This window comes from Dromaius novaehollandiae, chromosome 5 (assembly GCF_036370855.1).
Source record: "Dromaius novaehollandiae isolate bDroNov1 chromosome 5, bDroNov1.hap1, whole genome shotgun sequence".
NCBI classification, from domain to species: domain Eukaryota; kingdom Metazoa; phylum Chordata; class Aves; order Casuariiformes; family Dromaiidae; genus Dromaius; species Dromaius novaehollandiae.
Genome location: NC_088102.1, coordinates 14,192,809 through 14,213,784, shown reverse-complemented (window position 1 = coordinate 14,213,784; position 20,976 = coordinate 14,192,809). Strand labels below are relative to the sequence as shown.

Genomic DNA, 20,976 nt, shown 5'->3' with positions numbered 1-20,976 from the left:
CCAAAATACTTGGAGTATTTTTATTCCTATAGATGTACATCCCAAAACACTGCATAATTACATTATTCTCTTAGGGAACAGCGCTATGGCAAGTAAAGACTTATGGTACTTACCTTGTAACTGTTTTCCTTTTCATATTCATTTTCATTGTTTTGTGGTATGCAATTGTATCTCTGCAATGCATTAAAAATGTATGTAAAGTGCTTGAAGGTGAATGATGTTGCATAATTGAATGTATGGATGTGCATAATTGAATGTATGGATGTGCTATAATAAAGGAAGAAAATATATGAATAAACAGGAATAAAACCATGGATATTTGTAAAATGATATAAATATGCTTTAAGTGATTCAAACTGTAGAATCCATAATGACTTGTGTTCTGAATGATCAATTCTTTATTGTAGATCATCCTTTTGGAGGATTACAGCACTGAGATTTCTGGAGTCTGCTGTATCTAGCCATCATGAGTTCATCATTGGTTGCTTATGATGATTCAGACTCTGAGGCAGAAATGGAAAAGACTGAAATTCCCAATACATCTAGTAGAGGAAAAAGTCTTCCAAGTTCTTCTGTAAATCATGTTCAGTATTTTACACCTGGTGGTTTGGGCACAAAATCTACGTATGAAATACAAACTACTGTGAACACTGACAGTTCTGGCATGGGCATTGTTTGTGAAGATCCCCCTGAACATTATACTCAGAATAATAACACTGATTTGACATCTCCTTATTGTAGGAGAGCTCACCCTAGCTGCACTGCATTATGCATGTCCTACAGAAACTATGAACAAACATCAAGCTCTTCAGTAAACACTGGCATTTCTCCTCAGAAGCGAATACATAAAGACAGTATTGCTACCATAAAGGGAATTAGACCATATATCCCTAAAAGACTGCGTCAAGAAAATTCTGGTATGTACAAAGAAAAAGAATCTGATCAGGGAGAAAACTCAAACTGTAATGTTAAGTTAGGCATGTCAGGAGAGCAGACTTTGTCAAAGATCTCTGAATTAATTAAGCCCTACTTAGGATCCAAATATAAATTAACTGAAGTCCCCAAAAACTTAGTATTTCATATATCTGAACACAACGGTCCTGTTAATGAAATCCAGTGGTGTCCTGTACGAGAGCAGAGTCACATGCTTCTTTCAGCTTCTATGGATAAAACAATCAAGGTAATGTAAAACAAGATGCATTGTGAACCAATTAAAACTTAATATTCTGTCTTGAATAATGTTCTGGGAATAACAGAAATGCTTGGTGTTGTTTGACAGTCCTCAGAATTTGAGCAGATGTTTTGTAGTGCCACAGCCTATTATGAACTCTGTTTAATCCCTTTCTATGCATAGAATCCCCCTATTTCAGAATGTTTTTGTATTAGATATGTCAACTTAGGTACCAAATCAACAAGCTAGATTTCTAGTAGGTGACTATATTGTAATCTGTATTGATGATGGGTTTCTAATATTTCCTCCTTTAAGGTCACTGTGGCCGTAAGCACAGGTGGGATACAGATTCTGCCTTAAGTCATTAAACAACTGACTGCTGACATTGGAAAAATATTTTGGGGAACTTTATCTTTCTTTTAGGCCTAGCACACTGGAGACAGTGTGCTAGGTCAGATGAATCTTTTATCTAAACTTATATGGCAATTCTTATGTCCTGGGAAGACACAGTCTCATGATCTAAGGAATCTGTTCAATTTTAAGTTTATTTGAGGTTAATTCCTTACTACTTAAAGTGTATTTTTCTTCTAATTTCAGTGTATTTGGTGTCAATTACAGAAATCAATTCTTGTTTTAATTTGGTCAATCCAATGAACTTTTATTTTTAGAATGGGTAGTAATTTTATGTGGAAAAATCATGTGTGTTTTCCCAGAAATGGGGCTAATGCTACCTGTGGGTTCAAATACTATTCTATGAGTAAGAAGATATCTGGAAACTCCAGAAGGGGTTTGCACAATACCATAGTCTAGATAAGAGTGCACAGAATGGGTGCTCTTTTTGTGGAAAGCCTGCTTTTCCCCCTGTGTCTAACATAGCAGGTAAAATTATTTTAAAATTTTGTTCTAATCTTACTAAGCATAGAGACAGGAAGAACAGCCTTTGTTTCAGCAGTTTTCTAGAACCAAATGAGAGCATGGAACTTCAAAATAGAATTTGAATTCTGTTTTCATGTTCCTGTTTGTTAGGAATGAAATTCTCATGGAGTTTATTAAAATTGATGTTTTACCCTTTTGTCATTTTATTCTTTAAGTGAGAAATTGAACTTTACTTAGTTTGTTTTTCATATGATTTTTCTTGTTTTAGAATTATTTTGTCTGCTTTCCTCCCCCTGTTTTGTCATGGAAAGTTTTGTGGCCATTTGAAATATGTACTGACTTCACAGCTTTGAAGCAGTAGGGTGGAATATCAGGCAAAGCTATACTTCCCTAAATGGCTATTAAAGCATTGGTTTTCCATGGGAGGGGGGAAATCTCCCTTCACCCCACAAGACATTTAACCTGAATAAAATTTCCTTCTCTTTTGCTTAGCTAGTATTCTCTTATGATATAATAATTTCACTAGTTCTGTAGTTAGCTAAGCCACCAAAGTTCGAGTTCTTTGCGAACCATGGAGTATTTTCTCCTTCATCCTCTTTCCAAAGTTACTTTTTGTGCATCACTTTATGTCAAAGATGAAATAGAATAAAATATCTTTTTCTTTCCAATTCTCTGTTAGTATACTGAATAAGTTAAAACTTGGCCACTGTTTGAAGAACACACTTAGAAGGAAAACACCAAAGATGCCAAAAACATCTAGCAGCACTTTTTGCTCAAGTGGCACTTTAAATTTGGACTGTACAAAACTATATGCATCTCAGACTTAAGTATGTCTGAATTTGACTTTTTCTTAAGCCATGATACTGTATCTTAATGCTTACTAGCCCAAAGTTAGCAGCATTGCAATGAGTGAAATGAAATCTGGATATACTCAATTTAGTAAAGTAATCTAGAATGAAAATTGTTATTGTGATGTAATATTATAATATGTAAAAGATGCCTCTTCATTTTGTCTTCTGAGCAGGAAAAGAAGGTTTATTCTTTTATTTTCTAAAACAGTGTTATCACCCCAATTGGAAGCAACTACTTAAAGCAATTTACTTAAACAATACACTTTTTCTTTTTTCTTTTTTAAAGACTAATTGCCTTAGGTTCCCTGAATGATGGAAATTCAGTATAAATATCATTAATATTTGTAATATTTGAGAATATGCCAGTCTAAGCATTAGTGAAATAATACTGTAACTGTGTTATGAAGTGTATTTGAAACACATCAGTGGCTTGGAAGATGTTCTGTAGAGAAATTAAAAATAGAAGGCTTCTCATTCTCTCTTTCACAATTGGTTTGAAGATTCTGATGGTATGAGCGATAGTATCTTTGAAAAGTGTACACCTTCATGTAAATATCTTTCAAGCCAGTAGAGGGCACAGTTAGATTAAATATTGGCTTGATGTTATGAAACTAATTTCACCAACTTCTGAGGGTCGCAAGCGCATAAATCCCCTGTGAGAAAGCAGTAGTTTATCTTCTGGGAATTTTTAGGCTGCCCGCCATTGCCTGGATTTGTCTATTTCCTGCTGTAAGTATGAAAGCACAGATGTAGATTTTCTTTTTTTGCTTCAATTTCATACTTTTGCCCAGGTCTCCCTTTTCTTATTCACTTCAAAAAACATCTGCTGGAACACTACTTTAAATCTAGGTAGTGGTAACTTATCTTATTACCCTTTAATGGGAATATTCATGGTGATAGACACTCAGGATGGTTGCACTGTTTACTCTGGATAAGACTCAATGCACCTATGGTTAGAAACCTAAAATCCCTGTATAATCAGTAGAGAGAATAGGCAATCCAGAGCCATGAAACTATGTACTTAAGTTAGTCATGTGAATAATTCCTGGTATAATTGCAAATGAATATTGCAAATGAATTTTTGTATGTGTAAATATTTTGGATTCAGTCCTTAAATTCAGCCTATACAGCTAGATAGCTTATTTTGTGAAGGGTCCAGCATAAGTCAGTGGCAATCTGTCAAGACTGAGAGTCATATAGTCATATGCTATTTTTGTGTTATTTGGCCAAACAGTTTTACATCTTTTATCTGTTCTTCTGTGCTCAAGTTTTGTTTTTTGTTAAATCACAAACTAAGAATTTCCCATTTTGGTAAAGGATTTTTTTTTTTTTTTTTTTTTTTTTTTTTTGCATGGAGAGGGAGGAAACACTTGGTTTCTTAGTTACCTTAATTTAGTGGTCTTAGTTTAGATGGGAAATGAAGAAAATATATCTTATGGATAAATGATCCTGTACATTACATATCACTTGTTCCTATGTATTTACAATACATGCATGGAATTGATTATGTGGGTTTTTACTTTAAGTATATCATGTATCCTGTTTTAAATTAGGAAAAGAACAGTCTTCATGTTCTCCCAGTTTAACCAGTGTGCATTTTACAATCTTCTCCTTTATGAATGAGTGTAAATCATACCATAGTGCTTGCAAAAATCAAGTTGACGTTTTCAGCTTGCAGCTGACTGAAGAATAACCTGCTGTCAGGAAAGATCATCTGAAGCTGTTTGTAAGAACATCTTGTGTGTTTAGGAAGGAACACACTCTTTCAGAGGGTTTTATTTTTTTTTATTAAAAGTATTTGTTATCAATGAAACTTCTGGTAAGATTGCATTTAAAAAAAAAAAAAACAGTAATCAATGGCAAGTTCATAGGTAACTTCCTTGAGTAACCCTTCTACCAGCAGATGGAGCTCTTGAGCATCTCAAAGTGATATGAAACTTGTCTCTTAAAGAATAATAATAAAAAATAAATTGTTGCCTCCATTTTGTGTTGAAAGACAAAATTAAAAGTTTATGTATATGTGTTGAAAAGCATATAAAAATCTTCATAGAGACTGGAAGGCAAGACAACCTCATAAGGGAAGGTTATACATACTGCAGATTAATTACCTGCAGTTCCTCTACTATGGAGCATTATAGATTTCATGCTAAATTTTGAATTTGTAGAGAATGCCAAAAAAAAAAAGCTTAGATTTATACTTTGGAAGTAGTATTTTGTCCTCTCTTATTTGGATTTTGAGTATTCCCCTTTGGAAGGGGAGGCTGGGAAGTAGGATGGCCTGCCCCTCTTAATAGTAGCACTTCTGATACCTACTGATGTAAGTACTGATAGTACCTCCACCTTAGGTAGCTAGAGGAAGGGGCAGGAGACTATTCAAATTAGGAAAGAACTGCTGGGAGCTTTTATTATGGCAGTGCTCTTCATCACTGATGCCTTCTAACTATATTTTCAGTGGCTGTTTCTACTTTAAATATGCTTTTAAAGGTTGCAAATGTGTCTCAATGTTTGTCCAAACTGATTACGCTTGATTTTTCCTCAGATAATATTAACTTTTCTGTATTGTGTCTATTTGAATAGCTACTGTAAATGAAATCAATGCCATTTCTGTTTTTGCCATGGTTTTAATATGTCTAGTAATCTTTGCATGCGTTTTGAGACTCAGCACAGTTAAGGATGCCTAGTTTTCATAGCGTGGATGTTCAGTATTTCCTGAAAATTAGACCTTGTGTAGGTATTTGTGGTTTAGAACTCAAAATACAGACTCCCAAATCACAGGTTACCATTGATGAACACAGCTGTTGTTTGTGTTGTAGGTACCAAGGTAGATGAAAATTTTCCCTTGAAAGACACGTTTACCAAGAACACTCGGTGTAGTGGGTTTTGTATTCTTAGTGTCTGAAGACCTCATAATTGCATAGAGCCACGTCTCTTATTCTTTCATGCTTATCTCTTCTTCAGGGGAAAGAAATAGCAAAGTAGTATATTCTAGAAATTTATTCTTTTCTAGATCCTGTGATATCAAACTGAAGCAGTGATAGCCTCTATTCATCCACATGTGTAGCATTGACAGCAGCAATACGGACTTGTTTGCAACTGCTGTTACCCTGCCCCAGAGTAACAAATTCTAGTGTTAGTTCAGTTTTCAAACATGCTGCACACAATTCAGTTGAAATAACCAGGATAGATTTGTTTCCCGTTGTTCTGTCATGTGCATGTCTGTTCGTAAGGTAATGAATTTAGGCTCCCAAATTACTTCATACAAGTTCAAACATAGCTCTCAGATGGTTATAACCTTGTCACTACCAGGTTGGATTCAAACTATTCACTCAACAATATTAGATATCATGCTGCCAGTGCCCCTAAGCATTCAAATCTTTAGGTTCATTTAAAAGTCTAATTATGATAATGCTCCTTTAATAGTGACTTGTACATAAAATGAGAATTTGAGGAGTCTCTTTCGTGAAAATACACATCACTTTAACTGAAAAACTTTAGAGAAGAGCTATCAGTGATGTCAGTACACTTTTAACATTTTTTTTTTTTTTAAATAATTCTTTTTATTATCTTGGAAGTGGCAAAGAACCTCTTCTAGTGCTTGGTGATCATGTGCTGCTTACCTAGACATGTGACAGAAGCATCATTGTCTTATTGCTGAAGAGACTACTAAACAGGCTATTCTGAAGTATTGAAGCTGACTTTTCATTGTGGTGCCTTATTCTGACCTTCTTCCCTTTTCCGTTTAGAGCTGTGTGTATTTTTCCAAGGTTTTTAAGCTTACTGATTATTAAGGTAGAAGTACACTATTTGATAGATGCATGGTAAACCAGTTTCTGAAGTACTGAAACTGTTTCTCTGTATATTTTTTTCAAACAAAATTACTTCATATGATTCATTTGGGTATTCTCTACAATACTTATTTTGTGTGAAAAGGAGCATCATGTAGGAAGGAATGTACCTGGCTGTTGGCAAGAGGGTCTGACTATGCTTCTCTCTAGCTGTTACTATGGGTCAGGATGTAATAGCCAGCTGTTACCTAGTCATTCTGCAAAAGCCATAACACAAGTCAGCAAAGAACAATTTGTGGTGGTGGTGGGTTTTGGTCACAGAAGTATGTGCAGGTAGGGACTATTCCACATTTTGGTGTGTTAATATTGAGATCTGTTTAGAGATTGTTCTTGCATTGAGATTTTTTTTTAATTATTTCCTTGCTTCCAGCAGTGCTGTTGTCAAGGAAACAGAAATCCTTGTAATGCCTTTGTTCACTTTCCTCAGAATCCACAGCTGGAGATGACTTGTATAGTTTTTATTATGTTGTTAGCAGTTGACACACTCTTGTGTCTCAAAGGGTTTTTCAAAGTAGTTTTTCTTTGAATATAAATAGCTGCATCCTGATCTCTACACTGTGTGATAGGCCATTGTTTTCCTTCCTCCTTCACTAACAAGAACTAAATTCAGTGCTGCTTTGGACAGCAGTTTATCCCAACATGTGTGCAAACCTCGCACTAAAAGGGAAAAAAAAGGCAAAAAAGCAGTGAATCCCTCAGCCTCTGGGTTAGGATTTTAGTCCTGCAAGGATGTCAGTTTTTCTTGGCACCTGGAAATGTGTCCTGAATTAGGATCTCAGTAAGAAACACTACAATACTACCCCATGCTGGAGGCCTTTCAAAAGATTTTTGACAGCCTTATGGCCATATGAGGATGTAGCTATTTGCGGGGGAGGGAGAAACCTCATGATGCAGCTGATATGCTCCTGTTTCCAAAAAGCCTGGAAATTGCTTAAAGAAAAGTTCAGAAAGTATAATCTCCAGAGAAGTAGAATTAATGAAGCCTGGTGGTGGATTTTCTGTCACTTTTTTTCTCATCTGGGGCCTCTGTAGTTTCCTGCTTTATTCAACTGCTGAGCTGCTTAGATCTGGAGGAGAATGTAGTCCTTCTGATACCTCAACCTCTAAAATTTGATCAAAATTGACCAGTTGAGTGAAAAGTTACTGCAGGTGAGAGGCAGAGGGGGGAGACAGCTGTTGTTACTTCACAAACCTTTCCTTCTGCAGAAATCCTGAAGGACTGAGGAGGGCTTTTGGATATCTTTAAATAGATGTGGGGAATAAAAGGACTCTATTTCTTTTATTTCTTCCAGTCATGCTTTATAGAAAAGGTTTTCTTTTTTGTTTTGTTTTTAACATGCAGAAATACCAAGAATATTAGGTGGTGTCTGTCTCATTTTCTTGGAAATCCTGGATTGCAGAGTTCTGCACTTAATTTCTATTAAACTCCTCCAACCATTTACCAAGTGTTTCTTAAGTAAGCTTTAGCAGAGATAAGGTACCCTCCCCATGCAACATAGTCAATCTATTGGAGAGAGGAAGGAAAGTCAATGCTAGAGATGTCAGTGAAGTAGTCTCTCTAACAAAGCTTAACTGATGTCATGAATCAAGTCCTGCAGTGACCCGCAGAGCCTCATGGACAATTGGTGTGGAGTAAGGATATCAGAATGTAATCTGAGCTGCAGGGAAAAAAAAAAACTTTTGCAAGAATTTCTCAGAATTTCATCATAAAAATAAAATGTTACTGTTTTCCCTTTGTAGATCACCTGTTTAAGTAATAGAATAGACTAGCGGGGGGGAAAGTGTATGGTGGTGATTTCTTCCTTCTGGAAACTTAAGAGTCCAGGTGAAAATGTCATGGTTTTGAAACTTGGAAAAAAATGGAGCTGGAATAGTTTCATTTTTCTGAAGTTACTGTAATAAATTACAGTAAATTTTTTTTTTTAACAGATGGTAAGTTCTAAATGTTTTTGCTATTAGGAATGTAAGTAACACCAATCTATTTTGCTTCTTTTCTAGAAAACTAGCTTTATAGACATGTATTACATAGTGTTATACACTTCAAAAAAAAAAAAAAAAAAAATCCACCAGCAAAGATAACAGCATCTTATGAGTTGGATTCTTTACTTTTCTTGGTCTGTCAAAGTTGTCAAGGAAACAATCTTTTGAGAAGCTTTACTCTACTTCAGATCTTGTAGAGAGATTCCTTGCATAAGATTTATCCAGCATCAGCAGTAGAAATGGTTTGCCTCAAGTTTCTGTTCTTATCAGTATGTTCATGTCCTTGCTTTTTTTAAAGCATATTTTCTTTAGTGTAATATAAAATAACTGCGTCTTTAATGTTATGATACCAGTGAATGTACCAAAGATTGCTGACACTTGATCTTTGGACAAAACCTGATGCAAAAGAAATATAATGACATTTCAGTATATGTGTTATAAACACAACTTTTAGTTACAGATTCCCTTCAATTTAAGGGGAAAAGAAATTAGTAAAGTTGCTTCACTGTTATGGAGCTAATGAAGGCTATTTCCTGTGAATTAATAACCTCTATCACACATCACTTCATCTCATACTTATTGTTTCATTGCAATAACCCATCCTCTTCAAAGAAAAAATACATTTGGTGGATGGTCTGGAACTGTACATTTGATTTGTTTTTTCAGTACATACATGCTGACTAATTGGGGTATTAAGACTGAGCTCTGCCTTCACCAGGCTTGTGGAGGGGTTTGAACTTGATGTTTTACCAAACTGCTTTCTTCTAGGAAACTTCTAGGAATATAATTATAGAAACTTCTGCACCTTCCAAATATTGAAATTGGTTTATGAGTTGAAAGATATTGGGGGAGACTTGACAGACAGGAGAGACTGCACGGACTTGTATGTTGTGTGCATACCAACTATGTAATGTCTCACTTCATGAAGCAAGACTTCAGAATTTGGAATTTAGAACCTGTTCACGAGGCTTGTTGCCGTTTTTGGATTATCACTTCCTCACTAAAACAGTGTTTCTTCATTCTGAACATTGTGATTAGTAGCTGGATTTTTTTTTTCTTTGTCCATAGGAGCAAGACTACTTCATCATTGGGAAAACTTCAGGTTGGTAGTGGAGAAACAGTACTGCAGACATAGTGTCCTTGACTGAAGATTTCTGCACCCTAAAACTATTAAACTGGCCCAAGAGCTGTTCAGGGAAAAAATATTAAAGTTTGGAAGTACAATAATGAGCTATTAAAGCTATAATGATGTTATAGTCCTACAGCTTAATATAGTCTCCTTCTAATAGTTTAGAGGCTGCATTTACATTTGAAAACCCTGAGTTTAAGTGTCCATATTTGCAAGGTGAAGTAAGAGGTTAATGTCAGGGGCATAATGTCACCATGTGCAATTAATTTAGAGAGCCATCAACAAAAGGAAAGATGTTAGTACATTATTAGTTCATGTTTCCTATGATCTCTTTTCCCCTTGTTCTCTCATTTACATTATTATTTTTTTCCTCAAGTCTGTCAGTCTCTCTTCCTAGCTGGTAGAAGTGTCTTCTCACTTTCTTGACCATGCTGCTTACTTCTCCTTGGTTTTTGCTTTTTATTTGCTTCTCTGAAACTTCTAGTTGCTTGCTGCCCCAGTTCAGTGTGTCTGTGATACTCTTCTGATTAACTTTGTATCTGAAGACTTTCTTGTAACTACTTGTGTAAACAAGTGATTTGTTTTGCTTGTAACTGTTTCCTAGTGTGGTGTATAACTTAAACTTTTTGTGAATCTGGCTGTAAACAGGACTTCTTGCTCATAGCTTATTCTATAATACTGCTACTGTGTGATCCAGGGGTATATGCTGAGGTGCAGCTGGGTTTATCCAGCCATATGTCCTTTTCACTGCACAGGTGATTGACTGCTGCTGATAACCAGTTTGTCAGGATGTAAATAGAGCAAGTTGGGATCCAGGACTATTTTGAGAGCCTGTTTTTAAGAAACATGGTTATCCTGTAGCTTTAGAAAAGCAAGATGTTGCTAATACCCAGTCGCAGTAAACATGTTAAAGCTTGGCAAGTGTTAAAGCTAGCCCTATGATAAGAGTACAGAACAAATTTAATTTAAAGATAGCTTAATCTTATTCTGTTTGCTAGTACTGGAATAGTGAATGTCCTCATTGCCAATGAAACGTATGACTACCATCTGCTTTACAAAATTTAGAGTTTATTTCAGTAACTAAACACCTGACCCTGCTAACATTTATTTAAGGCAGTTTTGTCATGGACTTCAGTGGATTTAGGATTGTATCTTTATCTTCCATAGTGTAATGTTTTTCATCTGTGGTCTTTGCAATTATTAATATTCTCAGTAGTCTTGGGAATAATAAAAACTTTATTAGGTTAGTGAAAGAATGAACACTTGTAAAGAGAGAGGTATTTGCCCAGGCCAGCCAGTAAATGAACAGAAAATTCATTAAAGCCCAGTTTTTTGGATCACTGTTCTAAATCACTATACTGTCCTTGTTATTTAGATGTTGTTCAAATCAGTGTGGGCCATAAGGATGCAGTGGCTACTAAAAAAAAGCCTACCACTTAATGTTGGAGGTGGGATAGAATTTCCCCATAAGTGAGGGAATTTGGTTACAATTCCCTGCAGACAGAAATTTCAACTTAAACACAAGTGTTTGCTAGTGTTTTTAGAAATGTTTGTAGCTATGTGTTACTCTGTGGCATTGTACAAATACTGCTAATAGCTATGCACAGTGTAAACAGGTGCACTGGGTTGTGCTGGGAACAGCTGCTGGCCCTCTGGCTAGGCTGGCAGGGCTTGTCCGTAGCTGTTGTCCCTGCTGTGTCCTGTTCTCTCAGTGCATATGATGTGCAAGAATGGGACAGCCTAAACGGCTCTTTTTAGTTTGTGTTTTTACTTGTCTGTTTTATTGACCTTATTAATAGAAAAGATGCTTATTTGATCATATGGCGTGTGTGTGTGTATCTACATACATACATATATATAGAGAGAGAGAGAGAAAGAGAGAGAGAAAGCGCTGTAAAGCATATGGGTAGCCCAGGTGTCTCAGAATTCTATACTAGAAACAGCATGCCAGTATAAAAGTACAGTCCAAATAGGTTTGAATTTTGATAGCCACTGTTTAACTGCAGCTTAATGGGGGAACCTCCTCCCCTGCAACTTAACACAGTTGGTTAATGTTTGTTTTCTCTCACATGTTTTCAGATGCAACTCAAAGATCAACTGCAATTGCATGTGCAGTTGCATCCTTCAGAAGTTGGAGGTTTAGCTCTTAAGGTTGTACTTATGCTCTGAGTAGTGTACAATATTTCCTTGTCTAATAATGGATGTTCAAAATCTGCAGGATGCAAATACATCTTTGAATGCATCACTCCAGTTCTTAATTACCCCGTAGGAATTGCAGGCACCTACCACAACATACCATTTGCCTCTAAACTTGCATGAGTCTGAAATGGAGGTGTTTAACATTTATGAGGAGTCCCCACTTTTAATAGCACATAAATGCGTGTGATTTGGGGGAAATGGTGGTAATGAATATGCTACACAGAGGTGAAGGAAAAAATCAGATTTTATAAATAAATGGCTATAATAATTTAGCTAATTATAACTTGGAGAGTTGTAATACATTTATTCCTCTCCTGAAGTTCTTCTCTTTTGCCTGCTGGTAAGGTATTGATTGCTTAAGTGTTTTCTGGGTACAATTACCAACTGCTAGTAAGCACTGCTGTAATTACAGTTTTAGGTGTTCTGAACATGTTCATATTATTCTTAACATGTTGCTATTGCACTGAGGTCAGTGAGAAACTGCAATTTGTGTCCTACCACTATCTTCCCATATAGGTTCATCAATAGAAAATTTGCTATTTTTGAGTCATTCTTAATATTTACTTATTATTATATAATAGTTTCTCTTGTGTTACTTGAATACATATATGTCAAACCATCTCTCATCCCAAATGTGTCTGATACTGTGTAGAAAGTAGGTAATTTACCTGAAATAAACTTTGTGTTTTTCTCAGGCCGGATGTTTACTACATGCAGTTGAGGAGGGAGAGGGTATGTAAATATTTTTGTAATACTTTGCTTCACCTTCTGCTAAAACAATTCCCAGTATTCATATTGTGCAACAAACTAGCTTAAATCATAGCCTGATTTATGTTGTATAAATATGCTTTAACTTCTGTTTTTCATCACTTTCTAAGAACTTACCATTTGGGGTGCACCCATAGTGTCAGGCATATTATCATGGCTAGTCACGAAACACTTAAAGGATACCTGCAAAATAGGTTGGAATTCTTCCCTTGTGTGTGCATGTGAAGTTCTCTTGCACTTCCTGCCCAGCATGAAGCTACTGTTGCTGTTTTGTAGGTGCACAAAACTAAATGTGCTCATAACTTAGGTGGCTGAAAACATGATCTGTCTCCTCCTTAGTCAGTGGTTCCTGCAGAATGTATGATTTGCTTCAGGCTTGATTATTACAGAATGTCGTCTTGCAAAATAAAGAATAAACTGTATGAAAATAATATGGCATCAATGGTAAAAATGCTTTGCTATTGAGAATGGTAGTGTCTTTGATAAAACAATGATTTTAAATATTGTTTACTTGGTAATAGTTATTTACAAATTGCTGGGTTTTGAGCTTTGTTTGTAAAGTAAGGGTTACCTGCCTTCAAAGTAAAAATGTTTTGTAGGTGGTGCTTTTGTTCTTGGCCTTTTGTCTTATTTAGCATCTGGTAACCATACACCTTCTTGGCAAGTAGTGGAATTTGGCTAACAGACTTGTCTGGCACGGATGATGAAAATATCAAATGAAGTTTCTGATTATATGAATCTTACTGTTCAGTCTGCTTTGCCTCAGCTATTCTTGAGATTCTCGTTTGATATTATGGCTGAGAATTTCACATGTTTCATTTGGAGTGCCTGATAGGGTGGTAAATCCTAGCTATACCTTTGCCTCCTGTAGTATGCATCTGTACACCACTTCAGAGAATGCTTAATGTTATTATGAAATGCTTCAAGAAAGAGCACTCCTAGTCTACACGGTGGGTTGTGATGCATATGGTCTTAATACCATCATGCTACCTCCATAAAGCAGATGAATTCACATATTGAAAAACATGCTTTAAAATGTTATTTTCTTCATAATTTGCCATAACTTTTGATGAGTATCAAAAATACATATGCATTTATTGGACTGAAATGTCAAAATGCATTATCTTGTCGTATTTCTGCAGTAATAAAACAGCAGTACAATACTAGTAACATAGTTTCCTTTCTTATATTTCTCCCTTTTATTCCCTAGTCTCATTGTTTTAAAAAGCAATACCCCTTGGAGGGTGCCCAGCTTCTCTGAGGGGATTAAAATCTGCAGTAGATTTAAAGATATGTATGTAGTAGTTTTCTGTCAGTTAATACTTATTTGGCAGACCTGGCTTGCTTTAGACAAAGTGTTTACATTTGGTGATGCTTATGTAATGTAACCTTCCCCCTGTAATATTTTTCTGTTGACCCTTTTACATGAGAACAGAAATGGTTAACATGAAACATTGCAAAAGTGATTATTATTGAGATATTTTTACTATAAAGTGTTTTGACTGTATTGTTGGTGTTCTGACAAAGAATAAAGTGTAGGACAAGAAAAATCTGTACTGAGTTTAACTCCTCCACTGTATGTTCTGTTCTTCAATAAGTCTGAGCAGATTGACTTCTGAAATGGATACCTTGAGCACTGTTTCAGAGAAAACTACACTTGTGATTTTATTGATCAGTTTGGTTGAGGATCTCCTATCTGAACTTGTGTTTTCAGTAGGGGCGCAGCAACATAGTCTTAACTTTCACTATTGTGTATGTCCAGGCTATATAAACATTTTTCCTTTGCTTTCCTAATCCATTCACAGCTTAAGGAAATAGATATCAGGGATGGGAGGAAACCCCTGTCAGATATGGAGTCAGAAGTCTGAGGCATGCATGCTGTTTGTGTCTTCAGGTGCTGTCCTTTCACCCTGCAGCATGGTGGGTCTCTTATCCTTCTGGATGCTCCAGTTAATAGGCGCTGCCAGTACTGGAGATGCACTTTTGAAGTAGAACGCTGAATGTACATTTACACAGCTAGGCAGGAGCAGCAATGACCTTTTAGAGGGTCAGGAGTTTCTTGACACTACTTTTCTTTCAGAATACTTGATTTATTTACTTAGACAGTCTACCTATTTTTCTCTGCAAACATCATTGACAGCTTTCACCAGGAGAGATTTTTTTTCAGGTCTAGGGTAAAAATTGCTAGTCAAATCAGGTTGAAAGATACAGACCAGTCAGATATCCTTATAACATACAACTATCCACACTGATTATGTTTGTGATTAAAATCCTCCATGTCAAATAATCAGAGAAATAGAGTAGATTTAATCTGTTGGGCTGTAGACCTTTAGAATGGTGCATACATGTGTTTTATCTCTTCATCTTGGAGCACATTATTCATTGATCTTCTAGCTGAAAGAGGCTTTTTGTTTTTACTCTTTTTCAAAGAATAACAGGAAGAGTGCTAAGGTATCTGTTTTAACACCATGTTGTCAGGCTCAGTTTTTCCTCTTTTCAGGTTTTATCGCTCCTAGAAGAGTTGACCAAGACAAAGATCAAAGTGGATAAGCCCCCTTCCCTTTAAGATAGAAGGGTTATGAAGTTTTTCATGTCTATGAATTTTCTATGATGTTAACATTCTGCTTAAGTTGTATTTCATCCCTGTAAAGTGCTGAACTTGTATCTATCTGTAATGAACTTGATTTATTTAAACAAGATAAAGTATGCAACCTAATATGGACAGTACACCTAGTATGCATGGTAGTGGTAGGCTTAGCTTAAATGAATATTTTCAAACAACTATCTCATGTCACTCTTATGTGCTTGAGCACAATTAAGTTAACTCAGTCATTTTTACTTGCATTTCAGTCTGGTGGCATGAGGAACTTATTAACTGTCTGCTCTGAGAAAACAATCAGAAGTAGTGTTTTTCTCAGCTGCTTTTGCCTGAAGGAGTGTTTCTTAACAAAAGCCATGTACTTGTGTTTGAACATGTATCTCTACATTAGCAGGTAAGCAAAGGTATCCAATTTTGCAGAGCAACAAAATACTTGATTACAGGTCTAATGATAGTTTAAGAGGTGTTTTCAGATGTGCCGAAATCAAGGACTTGAAGCAGATGAACTTAATTATCTTTGTGAATATTCACAATCACATTATGTACTTTAAATGTCACATTTGGAAATAGTGCCTCATTGCTAGTTAATTAACAATAATTACTCAAGGTAGTACTTATGTTTCTGGAATTTCTTACCCACTGTGAAAAATGTGCTTTGCTTGTAAGGGTATAGCAGTACAAAAACTAGATTTTACTTTAACTCATTCTTAAAGTGTCACTGTTGCTTAGCCTTTGTAGTTTGTACCTTCAGTATTCCTGCATGTTGAATTAGTTATTCTGTTCCTTTTATTGCTACATCTGGGCAATGTTTTTAACATCTGAATTATGGTATATAATTAGAGTTGAACTCTAACATAATAGGAGAGAAACAATAGCAAATTAGGCTGGCAGTCTGGAAACCCATGATCAGGAGTTACAAAGGTGTGTTGACATCCACAGCTAAAGAAACGTGGCTTATAACAATACCGGGAAGGCTTTCTCAATGATAGCTCCAATTCTGAGTATGTCTTCTGTCTGTAAGAATGGCTTTTCTTAGAAAAAATGAAGGTTTAAAAAGAAAAAAAAAAAGCCCTTGGATTCTAGGAAATCTTCCCTATCCTCTTCAGCTTCCCTCTTTCACCTTCCTTCTCTGCCTTTCATGTAGAAATTCAATAACTGAATTATGAAAGGATTCCTCTCAACTATTTTCCCTTCTGAAAGTGTTTTTTTCTTTAGCAATGATAGTCTGCTTGTTTGCAGCTGCACACTTTTATATAAATGCTTAGTTTAAATAACGAGCAGCCTCAGTTGGACTCAGACTTGCAAACTGGGTGTTCTCTTTGCCTGTAAATTTCTGCATTACCTGCATGAATGAGAAATTCCATGGCAATCTTGATAACTTAATCTTTTCTGTAAAGTATATGAAATGCTTTACAATGAAGTTTTTAACTGAAACAATATTTACAATATACAAAACAAATGACTGAATTCCCAGACATGAATTTAAGAAGCTAATTTGGAGAACAGTAAAAAAAAAAATTACTAAACTTTAGAGACAGTCTTGAAGATAAATAGAACTATGTATGCCTTGTGCAATGGGAGTAAAGATCACTGCAAGTATATGAAGGTGTGCAATCAAGGGATGAATATTGTTTAGGGTGGAATAAAGGGATAGCAATAAGGATGGAAAAGAGCCTGAGTAGTAGGAAGCTGGAATGATAACATGAATTGGACTGTGGAAGGGTCTTCAACATAACAAGTGAAAAGAGCACAATACAGGTGCTAAGCACTTTACTGGGGAAAACTTTCCCATAGTAACTTTTCTTATTGGTTGTGAGAAACCTTTCCTCCAATTTATTCTACAACTGTTTTAAATAAAAATGTTGGAGAATGACAGAAGCATTCTAGCTTAAAATGGTCGTGTTCTGAGTGACAAAAAAGGCTTTCAGTCATGTCTGTTATAAATGGGTTGAGGTCAAATAACACTTACTTATTGTTAACCTTTTCATTGTATCTGAGGGACTTTTTTTTTCTTCCTCCAAAGGACTGAGGAGAAATCTATTGATGGGTACCAAAGCACAGAGCCTGATTATCAAAAAACTTGATTGCAGCCCCTGCCCTGTCTTTGTTTATTTTAGAAATTGTTCATTTTCATGCGTGTAAATGGAAATCAAATGCTTCTGCATATCTGTTTAAAACTGTGGTCACTAAGCTCCTGAAATTTTGCTAATATGTAGAAACCTGTAATGCTATTAAAATCTTCAAATAACTCAAAGCAAAATATTTACATTAACTTTTAATTTTTAAATTATTAATTCTGGGGATCTACTGTGATAAAGTGAAATGAATGCAGTGAAATACTTTTGATAGTGAAGCAATGTGTTCTTTGAACATGTCAAACTGCTGTGAGGAACACTGCACGAAATTCTGCTTGAGTTTACAAACGTTGCAGTACTTAAAACATTTATGTTATAGTGCTAGGGAATCCAGGACACTGGGCCTATGGTGGAAGTGATTGTGGGTCTATCTGTGTTTGTGATGTACTATATAGAGTAACTGAGCCAGCTGGGGTCTCAAAAACAGCAGCACAGGATAGTGCAGTGCCTCTCTGAGCTAGTTAGCTCTTCCTGTGGGGTGAGGCTAAGAGCTGGAGGAGTGGATCACTTGTGCTACTGTACTCATCTGATGATAGTGTAGACTTAATGCTATGTGAATGTGAGCAGTGATAGCCTCTGCTAGTGAGCCGTAAGGCATAAAAATGAAGTGTGTTCATCAGGCTTTAGAAAACAAATGTGTGGGAGGGTAAGTGGTGTCTAATCCTACAAATATTTACTTTATAATGAGATAAGCAAATGTGTATATATAATGTTTAATCTAATTGAGTCCTATGTAAATGCCAGGTATGTTTGTAAGAATCAGAATTATGTTCTTATCAACTAGTTGATAACACTGTCATTGGTTCATGGCTTCACTTTAACATCCAAGTAGAGAGCTAGTTTTTACCTGGTTCCAGATCTCTAGCTTGGAGTGTTATTGATTCCCAACTTTGAAGATATGCTCTTATACAAGCTGTAAAACAAAAACTGGTAACACTTTCTTTAATACAGCAAAAATCCAATCATTAAGCAAGCTTTTTATTTAATTTCCGAACTGTTACTAGAGTAGTATAGCAGATTCTTTGAACTTATGCAATTCTATGTATTTACAGACATTTTTACCCACATTTTTATGATAGGAGTTCTTATTTGAGCTACAGTGCTAGTTCAAATTAAAAGCTACTTATATCTGGAAAACAGCCTTGAAACATTTGGATTAAAATAAATAATATTCCTTCTTTAAGGCACACCTTGTTGTATTTTAAATTAGTCATTTTTATCACCATGATGTGGTAGCTAGATAAAGTAAATACACAATCCGTAGACATGCATCAGCTTTCTAAAGTTTTGATGTGGTTTTTAAATGAATATTGAACTGTGTAATGGCATTGAATCTAGTATCAAAGCTAATAAACAGCTACTTGCAGTATTAATGAAGAAGAAAAGGCTATTTATGGAAATCTTTTGGGGGCTGTGGAAGAAATAGCTATCTGTGCCTTCAAGGTTGCTTTTTAGAGTCTTAGTGTTTTTTTTTTTTTTTTTTTTTTTTTTAAATCTAAAAGATCTAAAACTGTTCTGCTCTGTGGTGGAAAAAATATAATCAAACTGCTATTGTTCAGCTTCAGGTTGGCTATATCACTGAGTCCCCCTACATTCATAAAAAGCAGTACAAAACCATGTCTGCTAATTTAAGGTTCATTAGGTTTGCGCATAATCTGCCAAAGTCACTTGGGGATAAAGGACTTCATGAAACCATTGTCAGTAATCGACTGTGGGGTTGACTATGTAACAGGTTGCTTTTCTAGATTTTGCAGAAGAGAGATTAAATGTTACAAAGCACAAAATACAGAGACCCTGTAGGGTAATCTAAATGGTGCTGTAGGAACCAAATGATGTTACACAGAGTAATATTAAACATATTTGCAATCCTCTGTTAAGGGGCTTGCATTCATGTGACACACTTGTTTAATGAATTGCGTAGATATGCAAAGGAGAAATAACAAAAGCTAATCAGTTTTGTTTTATGTAAAGATGTTAATATGTAGATACTTGAATACCCTCAGAAAAAAAGAATGAGTATTCTAATGATACATGTTGATGTTGTGTAAATTGCTTGGAGAAGAAGAGCTTCTGTAATCACTTCACTTCAAAAGTGAATATGCTTATAAAGAAAATAGGATGATGCAGCCGATGTTATACATCTGTACTAAAATTACTGTGAATTTGTCAATCGCCGCTAACCTGAGATAGTTTGTCTAAAGCTTGTCTGGGCTCTACCAAATGGGAAATCAATCCAAAACTGTTCCCTTTCCTTTAACACACAAATGTGAGGAGCAAGAATCACTATAATGGCCCCAGCATGCTGGATATAAATGAGAAAATGAAATATTTTTGTCTGTAATATGTGGGAAACTGGAAGGCAAAGTGAGACTTCTGAGAGTCGGTGAGCTGCTTGGCATGTTTATAAATAAGTGCCCCCACCAAGTGTGCCAAGTGATGGTGGTTTCTGTGTTGGGTGAGGAAAACTAAGTTGGGTGGTGTGTGTATGGAGGGAAATTGAAGAAAAAAAATCAAAACTTTGCTACATTTAAATGAATATGCTGAGGGAATATTTTCATTGTGCAGCAGTGCACAATGAATGGCTGTCTTGCACAGAGTCCAGATTTTTCTTTAATATGAGTCAGCAGATATTGTCGGAGGCACTGAATGTCTAGGGAGCCAAATGTTAACTTGGGGGGACTCCTGAGGCCTTTGGGGCATCTGCCTTATGTCTCCAAATACCAGAGAAACTTCTCATAAGTGGCCAGGAAGTACATGTGATGACATTACGGATGCTTGTATCAGCACCAGGCTGTTCATGCTGTGATGCCCTTCAGTTTCTGAGTTTTTTTCAGAATGAATTCTTTAAAAATACTGTTAAATCCAACTTCAGCTGTTCAACATACAGGTATTTGTGCAGCAGATTCAGGTCTTCTGTTGATCTCTAAGAGGGGAAGTCAGTGAAGGTTCTGGAAGGCAATTTAGTGCTCTGAATTATGTTCTGGAGGTCCTATTTATGTAGGAAATACAGGCTTTCAATTCACACACAGCAAATAAATGTATATGTTAGATGGTATAACATTCACCATAATATATGTAGCAATTTGCTCCAGGGGAAGTAGAAGCCCAAAGCTTGTACCCAGAGGCCTTTCTCACTTTTAGACCATAAGCTTTGCATATGTTTCCCCAATTCTTAGAGATATGTAAAATCATAATAGCTTGGTAGTGGTACAAACAATTGTTTGAAGGTAGGAAGCTCTCCACCAGAAAAGCAGAAAAGTTTTTCAACCTGAGTGACCCTGGCATAACTTGGAAGAAGTGGGGGCTCCTGTGCTGTACATCCATCCCTCTATGTAACATCTTGCCGAGAAAAATGTTGAGAACACCTTAGCTGAAGCTTATCCCTGTCAGCTGTCACAGGCTATGTGTATGCTTCAGAGTAAT

At 35.9% G+C, this 20,976-nt stretch overlaps 1 protein-coding gene across 4 annotated transcripts in view; it reads left to right on the top strand.

The window, feature by feature from the left end:
* The window catches only part of WDR25 (WD repeat domain 25), a 66,756-nt gene that overhangs the window by 3,330 nt on the left and 42,450 nt on the right, over positions 1-20,976 (top strand). For 3 of the 4 annotated variants that reach the window (XM_026111376.2, XM_026111375.2, XM_026111374.2), the window contains one exon: positions 408-1,180. In XM_026111376.2, coding sequence (XP_025967161.1) covers positions 467-1,180 — 714 coding nt within the window. In that variant the 5' untranslated portion in view covers positions 408-466. Of the gene's footprint in view, positions 1-407; positions 1,181-12,746; positions 12,784-20,976 lie in introns of those variants that run through there. The other variant, XM_064512072.1, reaches the window with a different exon arrangement.